General features: G+C 35.3%; 2 protein-coding genes and 1 long non-coding RNA gene across 8 annotated transcripts; 2 read left to right on the top strand and 1 right to left on the bottom strand.

Moving 5' to 3' along the window:
• The first annotated feature begins 2,682 nt into the window (after positions 1–2,682).
• Positions 2,683–3,998, top strand: LOC101894027 (uncharacterized). Of its 2 annotated transcripts, none has more exons than XM_011293096.3 (3): positions 2,683–2,833; positions 2,894–3,040; positions 3,108–3,998. In XM_011293096.3, exons 2-3 carry the CDS (start codon positions 2,908–2,910, stop codon positions 3,812–3,814), a joined length of 840 nt encoding a protein of 279 aa, XP_011291398.2. In that variant the 5' UTR covers positions 2,683–2,833; positions 2,894–2,907; the 3' UTR covers positions 3,815–3,998. The 2 variants fall into 2 exon arrangements, with proteins under 2 accessions (XP_011291398.2, XP_019891374.1); XM_020035815.2 differs by having other exon boundaries at positions 2,738–2,833; positions 2,878–3,040.
• Positions 3,999–6,261: 2,263 nt separating this feature from the next.
• Positions 6,262–7,681, top strand: LOC101893855 (transcription initiation factor TFIID subunit 12). Of its 5 annotated transcripts, none has more exons than XM_011293095.3 (3): positions 6,262–6,417; positions 6,956–7,157; positions 7,221–7,681. In XM_011293095.3, the coding sequence occupies exons 2-3, from the start codon at positions 7,002–7,004 to the stop codon at positions 7,539–7,541; spliced, it is 477 nt and encodes a 158-aa protein (XP_011291397.1). In that variant the 5' UTR covers positions 6,262–6,417; positions 6,956–7,001; the 3' UTR covers positions 7,542–7,681. The 5 variants fall into 5 exon arrangements, with proteins under 5 accessions (XP_011291397.1, XP_005180880.1, XP_058986530.1 ...); XM_005180823.4 differs by having other exon boundaries at positions 6,263–6,417; positions 6,568–7,157; XM_059130547.1 differs by having other exon boundaries at positions 6,264–6,417; positions 6,965–7,157.
• A 2,213-nt stretch (positions 7,682–9,894) lies between these two features.
• LOC105261654 (uncharacterized) lies at positions 9,895–10,397 on the bottom strand. Its single transcript, XR_891458.3, has 2 exons — positions 10,157–10,397; positions 9,895–10,097 (listed from the first exon to the last, which is right to left on the bottom strand). It is a non-coding gene; the product is annotated as an uncharacterized LOC105261654 (long non-coding RNA).
• Positions 10,398–20,841: the final 10,444 nt, after the last annotated feature.

Raw genomic sequence — 20,841 nt, 5'->3', positions numbered from 1 at the left:
TACATCAAGTTCGGTGAAAATCGGTTCAGATGTAGCTAGAGCTCTCATATATATGTTTCATCCGATTTGGCGTTTAAAGTACCTCACACGCGTAATAGGCATTCCACAACAATGACCTTTGGTACCAGGTATCAGATACAGCTCTGAAATAAGTGTATTCAATTTTGTCAAGATCGGTGCAGATTTGGATATAGCTCCCATAAATATCATCAACCGATTTCGGGTTAATTGTGCACCAAATAATCAATATAAGTCCAAATGACCTGAATTTCGGTACATCCCACCGAATTCAGTCTAGAAACAAGTACATTAAATTCGGAGAAAATCGGTTCAGATACAGCTATAGGTTCCATAAATAGGTTTCATCCGATTTGATAATTTAGTCCCCCACATTTGTAATATGCACCCCACAACAATGATGTTTGTTATCAGGTATCAGATACAGCCCAGATATACCTCTGCCAAATTGTATAAAGATCGGTTCTGAATCTTCAACCGATTTCGGTTTTACTGTGCAAATAATGGCTAATATCAGCACAAATGGAGTGAATTTGGTGTAACTCAGCTCGGATATATATTTTTTTGTTATATAATCATTCTCGAAGCCATATCATGCATTCTATAGCAATGTTATTAGGTATAAAAGATTAAATTGTCTCCGTCAAATTAAGTGAAAATCGATTTAAGGTACGGTCACACTGGGCAAATATTTGATCGAAATTTGTTTTCCCATATTTGACTGAACAAATGTGAAATTCATACAGAGTTGATTCGATGTTCACATTACAGTCAAATATTTGACAGATTTTGTTTGTTCAAACAGTCACCAAATAGCGTCAAATAGTGCTATGGGGAAACATGTTTGACACATGTTCACATTCGTAAAATATATTTTCCCAATAAATTGTTTGATCAAACTGTGAAGAAACATAAATTTATTTGGCCGAGAGAAATAGACAGAGAGAGTGAAAGAGAGACATAAAGAAAATGGAGTTTCGGGTATAATTTATTTGGAGAAGGGAAGCAAATGACCAGCTGGTGTGGAATAAATTCCTTGTCAGAACATTTTTTTTTTGCATTTTTGTATGTTTGTATCACTTTAGAAGAATACTGGTAGTCGCATCGACATAGCTGCTGGGACAATGAACTGACAAAACAATAATGAATGAAATATTATTGAAATTTGTAAAAATTGTTGAAAAATACATATTATTACGTAAAAGAAAACATAGAAAAATCTTCTTATTTTTGTCAAAACATTTCAAAATGTTTGACATATCAATGTTTCAAGCGTTGATGCATCTACCTATATCCTATTCCTGAACCTGCAAGAATCTACTAGTTTGTCAATTTTCTTCGATATAATAAAGGAAAAATCGGTAATCGTAGTAAAAACTTTTACATCTTGCAGTTCTGGAACAGACCATATATTAAATTTTTACTAAACATTCAAATTCAGTTAATTCAAAAATATCAAATAAACAAAACCACCTATTGTATTTGTTTGCTTTTCTATTCATTAAACATCATGTTACAAATGCTCCTGTTCTTAAAGCAAAATGCTGCCCAATGTTTTAAACTGATATTTTTCCTTGTTTGACCTTACAAAACATTTGCACCGTCAAATAAATGTTTGACCAAAAAAGAGGAAAATAATTGATCATAGGTGTTCACATTATGGACACATTGGTCAAATTTTTGTTTTCTGGCAAATAAATTTGTTTTCCCAAAATCAGCTGTTTTTGTATTTACCGTCAAATAATATTTGGTGGTCAGATTGTGACATGGTAGAAGAATATAGGTAGACGCGTCGACACAGCTGCTGGGACAATGAACTGTCAAACCAATTTTGGAATTGAAAATGTTAAACGAAAAATTATTTAAATTTGTAAAAATTGTTGAAAAACGCCAATTATAATAGCCTCCGAATGACGTAGTATAAGAAAACATATAAAAATCTACTAATATTTGAAAAAACATTTAAAATTTTTTGACATATCAATGCTCCCAAGCGTTGATGCATCTACCTGTATTCTTCTGCCATGGATTGTGACAAAGAAATATTTGACATTTTTCGTCAAATATTTGCTTAATGTGACCTTACGTTTAGAGTTGGATATGCCTCCCATATATATTAGTTCCGTCTGAAACCAAATTATAACTTTTCTAAAGCCACATGTTGATAAGTATGATCTACTTCAAATGTTACGGGAGCTGTACTAAATACGTATAGTGGTGTAGGGTATCATATGGTCCGCAACGCCCGACTTTTGACTTTTCCATACTGGTTTTTTTCATGGAAATGAACTTTCCAATCTAAAATAATTTATTTCGAGCATCAAATCCATGGTAAAATTAAGAAGGTAACATCATTTGAAATAGGCATACCCATTTTTGTATTTTCTGTAATTTAGCTGGTCAAATTTAACTGCATGGAAAACAGGTTCCCATCTCTGATTTTCTATGTACAATGGATTTATAAATATATACTTTGACAATGGAATGTTGTCAAATGAATAATTTAAAAAAAAAAAAAACATATGATTGCATGACTTTGCCTTCTTAGTTTTACCAAGATCAAATCCCAATATTCTATACTTTTAAAAATACAGTAGCATTTGGAACGTTTTTTTATTTGTGACAAATTACTACCAAAAGAACTAAAGGAGCTAGTGCGCTAATTGAACCCAAAATATTGGTCCTAGTTCCCACAGTTCCTTTGGACTAGTTCATTATAGAACAACGTAACAAGATAAAAACAATATCAGCTGGGGGGTTAACGACTTCTGGATTTTCATTGTTTTGATAAGAAAAGAAAACAAAAAAGACGGAAGTAATAAAAGATGTTATATTATTTGCATTATTGAATCAAATAAGATCAATTCTCTTCCAGTAAGAAGTGCAACGATGGCAGCAACAACAGCAGCGGGCGAAGATGATGTTACTCAACAAGATATGACTTTTACCAAAGAACTGAGGGCTGCAACAAAAGAAGTTCACAAACTAAGCGATGTTCTTGTTAATGCGAAGTTTGCATTTGGTATGAGATGGCAGAAAGTAGTTTATGCAACAATTTTAATTGCATTTCTTTAATTTAATTTTCCCAGCCTTATCTGATGATGCTGTATGGTATGATGGGCTTTTAAGTTTCTATGAGATTTATAAATTCTTGGAAAACAATTTACCCGATGAATTGTTGCCCACTGAACTTCGTCGTACTGAGGCATTCGAGAAGGACTTTGCCTACTTTTATGGTGCAGACTGGAAAGATACCTATGAAGTGCGTCCAGCAGTACGTAAATACTTGGATCATTTGGAAGAGGTTAATAAAAAGGATAAGTTGCTCCTCTTCGCCTATGCTTATCAAATGTATATGGCTTTAATGTCTGGTGGTCAGTTGCTGCAGAGGAAACGTATGATAGCACGTAAATTATGGCCTGGCTCAAATGGTGTAACAGCTGCCGAAGAAGAACAGCTGGAACAGTCAGAGAAACCCACAGATCCAGATGATCTGACCACCAGACCCATGCCAGTACAGGTTTCCATTTGTCCCGAGGGATGTGCTGCAACATATTTCCCGTTGAAAATTGCTGTGCTAAAGGGTAAACTGCGTAAAGTTCTCAATGATAATTATGGGAAATTCGATGAAAAAATGAAAGCCGATTTCATTGAAGAAAGTAAGAATGTATTTTTGTACAACAGCGATGTGGTGCGTTCCATTAAGGGTGTAAATCGTGCCAATATTAAAAAATTGGCTATTGTTGTGGTCTTTTTTGTTGGTATATATTTGGCTATAAAATTGGGAAAACGTTGAATTGCCATATATTGTTGAAATCTAACATTTGTAGTTATATAAGGTATGTAGTAGTAGAACTTGCATAAAAAATTGCAATATATATTAGAGGACAATTATTTTATATTTTACTAATTGAATATCATATTATTTTGTGATTTTACTAACATTCTGACTAAATAAATCTATATTATAGTGACCAAAATGTGTACATCTTTTTCATTATTCTGCCTAAATTGTACAGTGCTAATGAACCCAATATTTATTCGGCACATTCCCTAATATTGTTCATGATAACCCAACCTTATCCTAGTTTTCTTATACAAACTTCAATTTTCTTCTCGCTCAGCATTTTTCTTTTGGGGCCTGTTATGTTGTCGAAAGAAAAACACCATCTCTATAATTTCTTTCATTTTTAGATCATTAAATTAAAAAAACCGCATTAATTTGTGTTTTTCATATTAATTTCCTTTCGATAGGGTTCAATTCCTATTTTACGGAAATGTGAATTGAAAATTTTAATAAAGGATAAAAATTATAAAGGAAATATTTTCATGTCATACTTCATTAAATTAGCTCCAGCTCATGTTTTTAAATTCATTTATAATTAGTTGGTTAGCTTCTTTCTTTAATCGTCAGTAGGGAAATCAGTACGAGGTGTTTGTCTGATAAAAGTTGTCCTATATTTTCAGGTTTTTGTTTTGGCTTATCATGAGTTCCAAAATAATGGTTATTTATATCTGTTTTCTGTATTTATTTTTGTTGCATCATTGCTATTGTTGTTATCTGCCCTCTTCATTTGTTTATGTGTGTGTTGTCTGTGAACTTTGGAATTGCAAAAAATAAAAAAAAAACAAAATTATCTGCAAATTCCGCGCCCAACGTCACTTGGAATTTTCTTTTATTTCTTTCTTGTTAGGATCATACTTTAAATGTTTCACGGTACCACGGAGGAAATATTTTCAATAGGGAATTTGTTCTTTTGATTCATCTTCAACGCCGCTTTTGGTTCGGAGTTCGACCGAAAAAAAAAAAACAAAAATGTTCATTTCAAATTCTCAAGTAGTCAATTTAAAATATACCGATTTTCTCAAAGTTCACAAAAGAAAATGTGTATTTGTTAAACTCCCAAGTGAGTGGAACAATATTTTATGGAGAGATCAAAGTAAATATATTACTTTTTTGTTGAAAATCTTGGAACTTCCTCAGAATTGCGTATAGGCCCCCATGTAACGGTAGCTCCCAATATGCAGTATTTTGATGGTCACTGCCAAATTTTCAATAGAATGATTTAAAACTTGTTATTTGGAGTTCACAGTTAATTTCATCTTATATGAGAGGGATAGGCTCATATAAGGCTATCGATGTTTGATATTTTCGAAATTTTAACCATATTTCTCAAGTACATACCCATGGTAGAATCAAGGGGGCATGGTAGAAGAATATAGGTAAATGCATCCATGGTACAATAGATAGGTAGAACAGCTTCGTAAAACTACAAAAATACAGCCCTGATGCTATGCACGCTTCCTGTCAGAATTATTGAAAATTATAGGCAACGAGTTGTTTTAATTTATTTGATATTTTTTGTTCATTTCTAAAATGAGTCGAATAGAACGAAAGGTGAATGAAATGGCTGGATGTTCTCTTAAAAATACGGTCCTAAGTGTTCAATTCTTCAATTCCATGGCCAATCTCGTTATTATTATTATTAATGCGCGCCCCGCAATATTTTGTTTTTATTTTTCAAAACTTTAAATACATACACAAAATTGGCAGAAGTCGGGCACACTTAGAAAAAATTGTAATCAGCTGGGAGTCTACCTTACCTTTTAATTGTACCATGGGTCTTATAAACAAAAGAATTTGTCTCATTTGTTATTACATTACGTTTATATATGAGGGTTAACCCACTGTATTTGGATTTAAATTGTCATATCCAATACTTTTACTTCAAATAAATCCTCTCAAAGTAGGTTAACCCTACAAAAAGTTCTAACGTAAACATGGCATTAGTTGATTTACATTTCTAGTCTCAAAGTTGTGTTATTGAAATTTAATCAAATTACCCTACCTTGTGTGATTGTATGAGAGTATATAGTGTTATAGCTCATTTGGATACAAAATGTTATCCGCTTTAACCCATTATTGCCTAATCCGGATATATTCAACCAGTTTTACTATACAAAGATAGACCTACACTACAAAGTCGCAGTGTTTCCGCAAGGCGTTTTTTACATTTTACATACTTGCTCCTGATAATACATTGGAAGATGTATTTTCTTTGGAAAAATAAATTGTATAAAATCACTAATCAAATATAACTTATTAAACAAGTTCGAATAACGAAACTCACATGTAAACGCTGACTATAAAACACTTTTTTAATCTTCGTCATTTACCATTTCCCTCTTAAACGCGGCATTGCATTAGGTAGAACATTTCTTGTAGTGTGTGTGTTATCAATGAACAGTGAATACCAGTAAAGATGAGAAGAAGCATAGTTTATTATTTTTGTGATTTGCAGGATTGCTTTGATATTCTTACCAAAACTTTTTAACTTTACCACGAAAATTATCATTTAATATTAAACAAATACTATCCTCAACTCATCCCCACAAAAGGTACAACAACAGGAGTAAGAAGTTTGTAAAAAATATGCAATTGGTTTAAATAGATAGTGGTAAAATGAAATTAGTTGTAAGCAACCTATTGGCCATGATTTTAATTTGTATTTTTTTATTTTTTCCAAAAATTCCTGTATAATATTTCAGCTTTTTATTACATACAAACGAACACGCCAATCTTCTGTTCTCATCTGGTCTCCTTTCCTTAGTTCTATATGCCTCAAATCCAAAGATCACCTGAATCAAAACTTTTACTATCACCACCACCAACCAACAACCACAACCACCTATACCCACAATTTATATCCATTCATTTGTATAAAACGGACAGCCAAACAATAGAGACACAATCCTAATTTCCTCTAGTCTAAATTCCTATGTACCGCTTGATTTGGTTTCTTGATATTATATTCTGTATATAATTATTTGCCCACCACTTTGTGGGCTTTATTTTACAAAGTAAACGAAAACAAAGGTTTTGGGTATTTCAAGAGTATAATATAATTATTACAAAAATGTCGGATATTTTTAATAGTTTTGATAGTAACGGTGCAGGTGGTGACGATTCCCAGGACATCATAATGGCATCACCATCTCAAAGTAGTCCAATGGCAACCAATTCAAATTCGAATTCGGCTGGAGTAATTGGACAAACGGCCAATAATGCATCAACAGGGTCTGGCAGTAATGCCACAACTTCAAATGCAAAGGCGTCAACAGGTGCAGAAAATCAACCGGTATAACAAAAAATGTCTAAGCTACAAATATCAGTTATTAAACACTGTTTTTCATTTTTCTAGATTCTAACCAAACCACGTCTCATGGAGTTGGTGAGAGAGGTTGATACCACAGCCCAATTAGACGAAGATGTTGAAGAACTTTTGCTACAGATTGCCGATGATTTTGTTGAAGATGCGGTCAAGGCCACATGTGCCTTTGCCAAACACCGTAAAGTTTCCAAAGTGGAAGTGCGCGATGTTCAATTACATTTGGAACGTAAATGGAACATGTGGATTCCTGGTTTTGGTACAGATGAACTTAGACCCTATAAACGTGCCGCCATTACGGAAGCTCATAAGCAACGTTTGGCATTGATACGAAAAACAATTAAGAAATATTAATCTTCTCTGGAACGACTGCCTCCAAATGTTCAATGATTAGAGTAATATTTTTGTGTAAGGACAATTTTAGTTATTAAGAAACACTAGTAAGATGAACTTGTCATTTTTTTAAATATATATATATATGAATAACGAAACAAGGTTTGTGTTGGCGAAAATATTTGGAGTATGTATGTAGTTATAGGATTATTCTGTTTCAGATACCATCGTTTTTTTCTTCGTAATATGTAAGTAATGAAATAAATATTCTCTAGATTGAATGTGTAAGGTCATTTTGTTCTGATTAGGAATTAAAAATGTTGTATTTCTTGGCATACCTTTAGGGGTTATATTTATTTTTCGTCTGCATTACTTACTTTTGAGAATAATAGATCGTTATGTTATGGTAGCGAGTGTTTTTGGTATTAATTATAGAATTGACAAAGGAGTGTTGCTTTTAGAGAGTAATTTGAAGACTGAATAGTTTTTTCATACATTGATGTACGAGTATGGAATAAATGCATGAGACAAAGTTTAACGTTTATGCCAAGCTTTTGATGTTGTGATATTCTTAATTGTCTTCAGTTCTTGCTTATCTCTTCACTGCATCAATGAATACCTCTGTTGTCCCTTTTGTAACATCCATTACGAAAAATAGATGTAACAGGAAGTGCAGAAGAGAAGAAACATAGGAAGTTAGAATTCCGTTCAATAAGTGTAAAGGGACATAAATTATTTGAAAATTGTAAATCATTCTATTCATTTATAGACACCGCAACTAGACTAGTTTTTAAGTTATCCACAGGATATTTAATAATATAAATACTGTTCTGTTCATAACTGCCTTTCCAAGGCTTGATCAGAAATGTAGAAATCGTAATTGGTTGGGCAACATAACGTCTGTCTAATCATCACATAGTGAGGTGAGCAGTCAGGATTCACCGCCAAGAAATATCTGATGGGAAATACGAAAGAGTCTTGATTTATCCAAGGCATACTCGTTGCTCATGCCAAATATAAGTGAATGTCAACTTTTCAATTTCGGCAGAGGTGTTTGTAATTCTGAAGTTTTGACCGGCACCCCTACTGCACCCCGGCTCATTCATTCATTTGTTGGGGCCTTACTGGAGCAGTGGTCAGTCATCAGACGAGTGAAGTGGCATAGAGGTGGCCTTTCCGAGCGTTAAACGACTTGACCCAAATTCGGTTCTTTGCGGTGGACCGAATGCCAGAAAAATGTACACAATACTGAGAGCTTCACATTCTAATTAGATATTCCCTGGAACATAAAGCTCGCCTGTTCTGCTAACTAGGAAATTGGTGGTCTTTTCATAAAAAAGTTTTCCGCCTGAAAATGCTGTACTCGTTTTTTATCCTTGACCGGAAACCATATTGCACCCCGACTTAGTCAGACATTTTTTCGGGCCTTCCTGGAGCAGCGATCAGACGAGTGAAGTGGCATAGAGGGGGCTTCACCGAGCATTGAACAACTCGACCCAAATCCGCGTCAAACCAATTCGCCTGATTCTTGGCGGTGGACCGAAAGCCAGCAAAATGTACACAATCACCCCTACTCTGTAAGACGTTGTCGACAGCTAACGTCGACGCCTTGTGTGGCCGTGTTAATTTTGGCACCCCTGAAGTCGTGTCGACAGCAGACGACGAGTACTTGGTACTCGCTAAGGCGTTTATACAACCATGTTGAGTCGACTCGACTTACTTTTGGGCGTTACGGTTTTTCTGCACGCCTTGTGACGCCTTGATTCAAACAACTGTGTTTTTATTGATTGATAAGTTGGTGAAAAAAAAGAAAATGGAGAAAATTACAAATGGAACGTAATTTGATTGCTTAATAAAAGAACTTGGGAAAAACCCAAGCCTTGCGATTGTTGAGCCAAACCGAGATGCATGTCATTTCCAACACTCAACTGGTATGACCCCTGTGCTAAAAAGCGTAAAGTTGTAGCCAACTTTATTGTGGTGGACACAGAAGTTGACCGAATACTTTTCTTCATTTTCGGCTCAATAGTATCAAGCAAGTATTTAAATGCTGCTTTATTGATGCGAAAATGGTTTTGAAACCTGTAGATAAATGATATATTTTATGAATTGCATGTATCATGACCCAAAATATAAAAATTATAAAACTTACTTGATATGTGGTAGGTTAAATATATCTGCCCAACATACCAAATTGACTTGAGAATAATATTTTAATAAGCTTTCACACATAAGCCTTAAGCTTGAGAAAATCTTGAGAATGTATTGAGAAATGCTTGTTTAACAATTATAGAAAAATCGAAAGGGAACCCTTATTCATAAGCTTATTCTTGTAATTGCAGAATAAGCTTACGAAAGTAATATTATATCAAGCTTATTTTTTCAATGGTATAAAATATTTATTTTTTATTTTTTTAATTATTTTACACATTTCATTCATTGATCGCCATCCTAGCTGTCGCTGCCTCCTGTTGCATTGATACCTAGATGCTTTTTTTCCCCTTATTTGAGCTTCCGCATCTCCTCCACTAATTCTTCACTTCTCTTGAATTCTTGCAACTTTTTGACGCCTCTATTCTAAAATGAGATTGAAATAATATACACTATAGATTCCCAGATTTATTATTCATCATTACCTTAGAATTTCGTCCAGAAATGGGTCTTAAATTCGCGTGATTTTGATTTTAACCAAAGAAAATATTTTTTTGTCGACAATTTTCAGAAAAAAAAATTAAAACAAATTTGTCAACAAAGGACAGATTTGAGAAAAGTTTGTGCAAAAAAGTTTTTCTCTAGCATTGTTGAAGAATTCTTACGATAAACTATTTTCATAATATTATTCTCAAGCTGTATTATATTTTTGGTATGTTGGGTGACCTTTGCCTTATAATTTTTCTTTGTATACGAAGGCTTTTTTTCTGTTCTTCATCACTAGAACTTGAACTTTCATCAAGAAAATAAATCATTTTACCAAACAAATTGAAGAAAATTTTCTTTATTCGTTAGGGATTACACTTTTTGGTGGTAAATTATCGATACGCAGGCGTCACTGGCCGCGACGTCTTACAAAGTACCAATTTTGCATTCATGTGACAATGCCGACGTCAACGAGTGACAACGACTTTGAGACGACGACGCCTTTGGCGACGACTTACAGAGTAGGGGTGAATATTGAGAGCTTTACATTCTACCTACATATTCACCGAAACTTCAAGCTCGTCTGTGTTTTGTTAACTAGAAAATTGGTGGTCTTTTCAAGCCATGTTTTCCGTCGTTTGTACCATACGTAGTAGTATGGTCAATCCGTTTGTAACTCATCGTTTGAGACCCAATAAAGTATATATATTCTTGATCAGCGTATAATTCTTGGACGATTTAGCAATGTCCGTCTGTTGTAATCACGCTCGAGTCAAAATGAATAATGATAGAGAGCTAAATATTAGCGACATTATTCAACGGAATTGTTTCGAATTTGGTATTTGAAGTTTGGAATCGTTACTACAGCCTATTGCAAAAAAATACTTCTACAGCACCACGTTTTCGTATATATAATGGTTTTCATTTGAGCGGTATTTTCTGGCGGATTTTTTTTTTAATTTTTCAAGTTCCTTCCAAATGGTGGAGGTTATAAAAAGTAAAGAGACTTAGTGTGGCACCACCTAGCATTGGAAGCCAAAATTGTGGAAAAATAAATGGATTGAGGATCTAGATTTCCCTATCTAGAATGCGGACATCGCTCGAGCGATTTGGTTTCTGAAAAGAAACTTAGTGTGACACATCTAGCATTGGAAGCCAAAATTTTGCAAATTTCGCCGTCCATGTAAAAAGGGCGAGCCTTGTTTTAGATGGATAGACATTCCTGCCTAGAATGCGGACATCACTCGAAGTTCATGACAGGTGATATCATCACTGTACTTTTTCCTTTCTCCCCACTGGTAATATGCGGTGTATATATGGAGTTTTTATAGGGTTTTAGTTTGATTAGTCTTCTCTTTGAGCTATTTGGGTACTGAAAATTGTACCACCTTCCGCTACCTTGTAAATATAAAGGAAAAGATTTATTTTTAGATGGGTTAACAACAAGACAGTTCCTTCCCTTCCAATTTCTTAATTGTGTACATACAGGGTGAGATGAAAAAACTGCAACCAACTTCAGACTGCTGTCATTTCTAAGCCACTCGTCCGACAGCTGTTAAAATTATTCCAGTGACAGCTCATTATATTGTTTGCAAGCGTACAAAAGCATTTTCGTGAGAATTTTGCGAAAAAAAAGTTATTCGTGATGGAATTCAAGCGTGATAGTGTGATTTCTTTATATTTGGCTTGAAAACCACAAATGACAATCGTTAGAGCACTCCAGCATTTAAATGTGAATAAATCTTTTGTGTCTCGAACCATCGCTCGTTACCGTGATACTGGTAGCGTAGCTTGACGTCAAGGAAGTGGACGGAAGAAAACAGCAACATCAGCAGAAATAGTTCGAAAAGTAAAGAAGCGACTTGATCGAAACCTGCGGTGGCCGCGGCTCGTGAGTTGAACATATTGCAATATTCCATTCGGCAAATATTGAAGAATGAGTTCGAGGTAAAGCCATTGAAGTTCCAAAAAGTGAGTAGACTCAAAAGAGCTAAAGAGTTACTTCGCTTGGCCGAAAGTGGTGAACTGTTGAATTTGGTTTTCTCCGATGAGAAAATATTCGTTGTCCAGCAGTTTGTAAACAAACAAAATGATCGTGTTTACTTGCCAAAGAGTTCAGCTGAAAATGGTTGGCTACCAGAACTCAAGCGCCGACCATGGTGATGTTGTGGGCCGTCATAACAGCTGATGGTCGCTCTCCGCTCGTATTAAACGAATAAATGACGAATATTATCGGGAAAATATTCTGGAGGGTCTATTAAAGCCTTGGTCATGCAAACATTTTGGCCGCAGACCTTGGACATTCTAACAGGACTCAGCACCATCGCACTCAGCACGCGCCACCTAAGAATGGTTACAAAATGAGGCTCCTCGCTTCATTTCTAGCGCCAATGGACACCAAAATCTCCGGATACCAATCCCTTTGTCTTTGTGTCTGGAGAATTTTGGAAAGCAAGGTTTGCACTAAAAAATACCAAAGTGTCGATCACCTCAAGCACGCCCTTTGCCGGGAATGAGCCAAAGTACCGCAGAGCAACATTAGGGCAGCGTGTGACGGTTTCAATTGGCCGTTTGAAGGCCATAATTCGTGCCAAAGGTGACCAATTCGAACAAATCTAAACTTATTCTAAAATTTGATGCTATTTCCGACATTTTTTGCTTTCATTCAATAAAATTTGAATAAAATGTAAAAAGTATGGAGTTTGACTTCCTTATCTTCTTCATAATCAGAAGGCACTGTAACGGTGAGAGGACCCCTTTCTGTGGCGTAAGTATTGCATAAATCTTTATTTATTTCACATTCTCTTAATCTTTTCGTTGTTGGACCAAAATATCTGCTAGTGTTCATCTCTACAATAATCCCAAGTGAAAAGTCCTGCAAAGGAAGAAAATAATTATAAACTTTTTGTTTTTAAATTGTTACCGACCGGAAATCTAAAGTTGAGAAGTCATCGTATACTCGAAATCAAAAACAACAAAAATAGTACCTGTAAGAAATCGATTTCGAAATGAATTTTTATGTTAACAAAAAAATATTAACGTAATCTAATCTATATGGATTGTTATTAGATCTTATCATAGTTTTTTGGTTGTTGCTTTGTTATGAGGCAAAGAAGTTCTCATCGAAGGCCTAAATCAATAAAGGGTTGCTTAATAAAAGGTTTCGAAATTCCTTTTTTTTTGGTTCAAATCAATTGGAGACAACTAACTATTGAACAATGTATGGTGCTGGCAGAGATAATAATTTCAACCAATGTTTATTTTTTTATGATACGTACTTATTTAGACAAAATCGAAACAGCAACAACAACAAGAACACACATGCACATTTTTATTTACAGATTAGCTCAAGATTATGTGGTTTCTTAAAGGCTCCCTAAATTGGGGTTTTTCGTTCGAAAGGTTTACAGGTTATGTGACATATGTGTTGATCGATTTCAAAATATATTTTTTGGAAATTGTTTTTGTATTGTGTTTACTTTCTTCGATTCACTATCACCATTTAATTTCTAGGTGATAAGAAAGTTTCAAAAATGTGGGAAATAAAAATGGATTCGTTTTTGATATGAATTTCCACGAAATGTGGTAAAAAGTCCTGTAGATATCCGTTTCATGAGTAATTTCTAACTTCTCTTTTTATTGCTGTCATTTGCAAATTGATAGGGGAAATTGGAAATAATAGTAAAAACTATCATTTATTCGTTAAAATGCTTACGAATTGGTGTGTTGGGATATTTCCAATTAGTTTTTTGCCATTTAAAGTATTTTGGAATTGGACAAAAACCTCAGACTCATGAACACCCAACAGATATATTCGAATCCTAATATTTCTTTTGGGAGAGTTAAAATAATTTTAACCCTTTCAAAAAATTGGATAAAAAATAGAAGGCAAACATTTAAGGACAGTATTTTGGAGGCAAATGAAGGATATAAATATAAATATATGCTAAATAAAGGGTGAAATTTTACGATACATAGTAAAGTTAAAACAAGTAACCAAACTTTTAATACCCTCCACCATTTGAAAGGAACTTGAAAAATTTACAAAAAAAAAAAAAAAAAACTTGAAGACGTGGATCTGCTTACGAAATGTTGTTATAGGCTGTAGTACCCATTACGAACTTTAAATACGAAATTTGTTAAAGTTACGGTGAACAGTGTCGCGCGAATTAGAAAAATACCGAGTATTGGGAGGTACCGTCATATGGGGGCTACACTAAGAAGTGGATATGCATAAGAAATGTTTTCACATATATTGTAATAACCATTGACATTTCCTAATACGAAATTTGAAACGATTCCGGGGAATAATGTTGCTGAATTCATCAAAATACCGAATATCGGGAGCTACCGTTATATGGGGGATATACGAAAACGTGAACCTACATACGATTTTTTTTGTGGGCTGTAGTACCCATTGCAAACTTTAAATACGAAATTTGTTAAAATTCCGGTGAACAGTGTCGAACAAATCGTAAAAATACCGAGTATTGGGAGGTACAGTCATATGAGGGCTATACGATAGGTTGTAGTAACCATGGACATCTACTAATACGAAATTTTGAAACGATTCCGGTAAATAATGTAGCTGAAATCATCAAAATATCGAATATCGGGAGCTACCGTTATATGGGGGCTATACGAAGACGTGGATCTACATACGATTTTTTTGTCATAGGCTGTAGTACCCATTACGAATTTCAAATATGAAATTTGAAATAATTCCGGTAAATAATGTCACTGAAATCATCAAAATACCGAACATCGGAAGCAACCGTTATATGGGGGCTATACCAAAACGTGGACCTATACCAAAAGTCCTGCAGACATAATACACATTTGAGTAAAATTTTATCAACCTATTTCATTTCGTTTTGAAGCTAGAGTGATTTCCACAGACGGACGGACATCGCTAAAAAGACAAAGAACTTAATGCTGATCAAGATATATATACTTTGTGGGGACTAAAATGTATATTTCGAGGTGTCGGAATGACAAACTTAATATACCCTCCATACTATGGTGGAGGGTATTAAAAGACATAAAATTCAGGAAAATGCATGAAATCTTGACTTGAATTGAGAGTACGGTCCATATAATTTAATGTTTGATGATTATTTCATGGAAATACTCAGTTGGGATCCAGGCCATATCTCTGGTAATGACTCGGACGTGGATTCGAGTCAATCGATCTGGAAATCGAGAACTCGATGAAGCCACCTTTGTGCCTCTGAGTGATACATACAAATTGCTCTGGGAAATTTAAACTGCCTAAATGGAACGGGAGTAATGTCCATAAGAAAATTCGACCGGTGCTCTCTGAAAAGAGAGCAAGGTCGCTCATATCTATGGCGAAATCAGACCTAAAACTTTCGCTGGGATTAATCACAGGTCACTGTAACATAAGCGCGACGACTTCTTAGTGGGGGAACGACGATACTGAGTATTGTAGGTTTTGCCAAAACGAGGAAAGGGAAGCAATTTCTGCACGACTTGTTGCCATTCTTCAAAGCTGAGCCAGCAGTTATTCGGAACAATCATAGTTTAGCTCTAACCGTCGGATCGATCTGAAATTTCTTCTGTAGATAGAGCTTGGTGTTTCGATTACAGAAATATAATTTAACCGATTATCCGGTTTTTTTGAACCTAAAGATCGGATAGAAACCGAATAAAACCGGGTATCAAAGCTTATGAAAGAACCTATCCAAATTTGTCGCATTTTCAAATACTGGAACAATAAACAATATGTTGTTGGCCTGAATTTAAGACTTTCTGCTGTGGACAAATATCCATTCCGGCTACGAGGCCCAATTTTTCTAAAAACTCAGTATGCGGGCTTCGGCCGGGCTTTAAGACTTTCTCCCATGAACAGAAGCACATTTTGGCAAGACTTCTTTAGAAAGTTTTAAGTTTTATGGTAACAACCGGAATGTGTATGCCAAAAATATAGAGAACAAGTTAAGTGGAATCAGTCGGTATTGCTGACAGCATAACTGCATGACTGCATAACCCCAGCCAATGTTCGGCTATTTAAATATATTTTGACTTGCGTTATGATTATTCAAATTGTTGACCTTTTATGGAGTAGGTTCCGAAGGAATGGGCCAATATTGTCCATTTCGTATCGGACCTAAATTAATAAAATATAAATATTGTGACGTGCCAGGTATGGACGATATTGGTTACTTCCTTCACCTTATATGGAATATGCAATAATTTTTACAAAATGTTAAAAAGTGCGTGAGGTACCAGATATAGTTGATCGAAGTAATAAATTCCATATTCATCTCAGGATTCTGGTTTATAGAAATATTTAGATACAGCAAGTTGTAAAGAGTCGCTGACTTGATTCGCAAGTCATAACGGAGGAAAGTATTGAAAATTGTGAGACATTGAGGGTGAGGTACCAGAAGGCGTCCACAGATATATATCATCTTCACAACAGATCTTGTGTTAGTAAAAATGTTTGTATGTGTGAAATATGAAGAGAACCGGATGCTTATTTAGGATTTTATAACAGTTTTAGTTATTTAAAACTTTGACCCTTTGTGGGGGAAGTACCAGAAGGAATGGTCCGATCTCTATCATCTTTATAACAGATCTTGTGTTGATGGAAATATTTAGGTAAACAAAGTTTAAATAAAATCGTATATTAATTTGACGTTTTATGAGCTTCATGGATATTCAAAATGTTGACCTTTTGTAGGAGAGGTACCAAAAGGAGTGCACCGGTATATCCCATCTTCACAGCGGACCTTGTGTTAGTAAAAATAATGGGATGTATGATATGTGGACAGAACCGAAAGCTTATTTCGGATTTTATAATCGTTTTTGTTATTCAGAACTTTGACTCTTTGTGGGGGTATTACCAGAAGGAATCTTCTAATCTCTATCATCTTTTGTAACAGATCTTGTGTTGATGAAAGTATTGAGACTGGCCAAGTCTGAATGGAATCGGATGTTAATTTTGCGTTTTAGGAGCTTCATGGATATTCAAAATTTTGACACTATGTTGCCGAGGTACCAAAAGGAGTGGACCAATATATCCCATTTTCACACCAAACTTTGGGTAATAAAAAATATGTTATGCACATTTTATAATAGTTATAATTAATCAAAATGCTGAGCCTTTTTGGTGGAGGTACTTGATGGAGTGGACCAATGTTTTCGATATTTACACCTGACCACTGATGGAAAATCGCATTATCCTTTCTCTTTCTATGCAGTCAAATATTTATGCCCTACACCACATAGTTGTAAGGGTATTATGCCTTTGTGTATTTGTTTGTAACATGGAGAAGGAAGCGATATAGACCCATAGTTACTTTTGAGAATCTTCATGGAATTACTTTCTGAGTGATTTATACATGTCAACCCGTCTGTTCGTCCGTTCGTCCGTTCGTCTATAAATGTAGTTTTGTGAACAAAATGCTGGTCGCATTTATTATCCGATTGAGATGAAATTTTACAAACAACATTTGTTTGATCTAAGGACGAACCCTACTGAAATTGGTGAGAATCGGTTCAAATTTAGATAAGGCTCACATATATATCTTCGTCCGATTTCGGGTTAATTGTGCACCAAATGGCCATTTGTCAGTTCAAATAAACTGAAATTTGGCACATCTGACTGAATTCATCCTAGAAACAAGTACATCAAATTTGGTAAAAGTCGGTTCAGATATACGTATAGCTCCCATATGTATGTATGTATGTATGTTTCACCCGATTTGGGTTTTAAGTCCCTCACATTCGTAAAATGCACTCCACAAGATTGATACTTAGTACTAGATATCAGATACAGCCCAAAATACCTCTGCCAAATTTTATCAAAATCGGTTCAGATTTGGATATAGCTCCCATATATAACTTTATTCGATTTCAGATTTATTGTGCACCAAATGGCTAATATCAGCACAAATGAATTGAATTGTGGCACTTCCCAACAATTTAGCCTAGAAGCATGTAAATCAAATTTGGTGAAAATCGGTTCAGATATAGCTATGCTAAAGTCCCTCACATGCGTAATATACACCCCACAACAATGATATTTGATACTGTACACCAGATATAGCTCGAAAATTATTCTGCCAAATTTAATTGAGATTGGTTCAGATTTTTATATACCTTCAATATACATTTTCATCTAATTTTAGGGTTATTGTCCACCATATACAGGGTGAGATGAAAAAACTGCAACCGAATTCAGACTGCTGTCATTTCTAAGCCACTCGTCCGACAGCTGTTACAATTATTCCAGTGACAGCTCATTATATTGTTTACAAGCGTACATTTTGGTGAGAATTTTCCACAAAAAAATTTTATTCGTGATGGAATTCGAGCGTGATAGTGTGATTTCTTTTTATTTGGCTGGAGAACCACATGTGGCTATCGTTAGAGCACTCCAGCAAATTAAATCTTTTGTGTCTCGTACCATCGCTCGTTACCGTGAAACTGGTAGCGTAACCCGATGTCAATTAAGTGGACGGAAGAAAACAGTAACATCAGCAGAAATGGTTCGAAAAGTAAAGAAGCGACTTGATCGAAACCCGCGTCGCAGTGGCCGAAAAATGGCTCTGAACATATCGTAATATTCCATTTGGCAAATATTGAAAAATGAGCTCGGGGTAAAGCCATTGAATTTCCAAAACATGCAAGAACTTACAGCGCAACAGAGAGAAAATAGACTCAAAATAGCTAAAGAGTCGCTTCTCCGATGAGAAAACATTCGTCGTCCAGCAGTTTGTAAACAAACAAAATGATCGTGTTTACTTGCCAAGGAGGTCAGCTGAAAATGTGCACCTTCGGTGGCCACCATAACTCAAGCCCTGGCCATGGTGATGCCATAACAGGCGATGGTCGCTCTCCGTTAGTATTAATCGACCGTGGCATCAGAATAAATGCCGAATATTACCGCGAAAATATTCTGGAAGGTTGTATTAAAGCCTTGGGCACGCAAACATTTTGGCCGCATATCTTGGACATTCCAACAGGACCCAGCACCATCGCACTCAGCTCGCGCCACCCAAGAATGGTTACAAAATGAGGTTCCTCGCTTCATTTCCAGCGCATAGAGGCCACCAAAATCTCCGGATACCAATCCGTTGGACTATTGTGTTCGGAGTATTTTTTTGAAAGCAAAGTTGGCACTAAAAAATACCAAAGTGTCGATCACCTCAAGCAATCGCTTCACAGGGAATGGGCCAAAATACCACAGAGCAACATTCGGGCAGCGTGTGACGGTTTCATTGGCCGTTTGAAGGCCATAATTAGTGCCAAAGGTGATCAATTCGAACAAATCTAAACTTATTCCAAAATTTGATGCTATTTCCGACATTTTTTGTTTTCATTCAATAAAGTTTGAAAAAAATTTAAAAAATATGGCGTTTGACTTTGTTGTAGTTTTTTTATCTCACCCTGTATATACGCATAGTGGTGGTGGCCCCACCCGACTTTTAACCATTCCTTACTGGTTTTTTCTTGAGGTTTCATCGGTGCACTTCTGCGATTAGAAATCCTATTAGAGACCTCCTAATGATTGAAGATCTTTTAAAAGTCTTCAATGGACGAGGACTTTTTAGAGTTCTAGTATTGATAGAAACAACTTTGGTGATCTTATTTGGATCGCAGTTTGCAATGATCTCAACTGATAGCAGAACTTTTAAAAATGATTGTAATGGATGGAAGTCAATTTAAAGGTCTAGTAGAACTCTTCCATAGATAGATTTTTATACCCTCCACCTTGGAAAGGAGGGTATATTAACTTTGTCATTCCGTTTGTAATATCCTAAAATATTCGTCTTAGACCCCATAAAGTATATATATTCATAATCAGCATAAAATTCTAAGTCGATTTAACGATGTCCCTCTGTCTATCTATCCGTCTGTCTGTCTGTCTGTTGAAATCACGATACAGCCCACATTATTTGACGTAGAGCGCCAAAATTTAGCAGAGCTATTTGCATTGTGTCTAGGATGGTTGGTATTGAAAATGAGATATATCGGTTCACGTTCTGGTATAGTCCCCATATAACGGTACCTCCCGATATTCGGTATTTTAGTTTTTTTTTTTGCCACATTTTTTCACGGATTTGTCTAAAAATTGGTATTTGTGGGTCATAATGGTTTCCAGCTCCGGTGGCGAAACATTGCATGCATGGGTCCATGATTTGATATAGCCCCCATATAACGGTACATCCCGATATTCGGTATTTTTATGGTTTTTGCCACATTTTTTCACTGACTTGTCTAAAAATTGGTATTTGTGGGTCATAATGGGTCCTAGTTCGTGTAGCGAAACATTGTAATTATAGGTTCACGTTTTGGTATAGCCCCCATATAACGGTACCTCCCGATATTCGGTAATTTAATGGTTTTTGCCACATTTCTTCTAATGTTTCTTTTACCCTAAGGTGGAGGGTATTAAAAGTTTGGCCGGCCGAACTTAATGTTTTTTAATTATTATGAATGGCATTACATTTATGGATAAAAAAATGTATGGGTCTTCTAGGTGTGAAAGACTTTTTTGGAGGTTTTTTTTTATATACATAAAACATTTTGGAAGTCTTCTAAGAATTATAGACTTATGACTTTTATAGGATGGATAGAAGGCCTTTTGGAAGTTTTTTTTTTCATTTTTCGAGGTGTTTTCTGTGGGTGGGGCTTCGTGAATACAAGTTGTATT

The sequence above is a fragment of the Musca domestica genome, unplaced genomic scaffold (assembly GCF_030504385.1).
Source record: "Musca domestica strain aabys unplaced genomic scaffold, Musca_domestica.polishedcontigs.V.1.1 76, whole genome shotgun sequence".
NCBI classification, from domain to species: Eukaryota; Metazoa; Arthropoda; class Insecta; order Diptera; family Muscidae; genus Musca; species Musca domestica.
The sequence above is the reverse complement of the archived record's forward strand: the minus strand, read 5'-3'. Positions and strand labels throughout refer to the sequence as shown.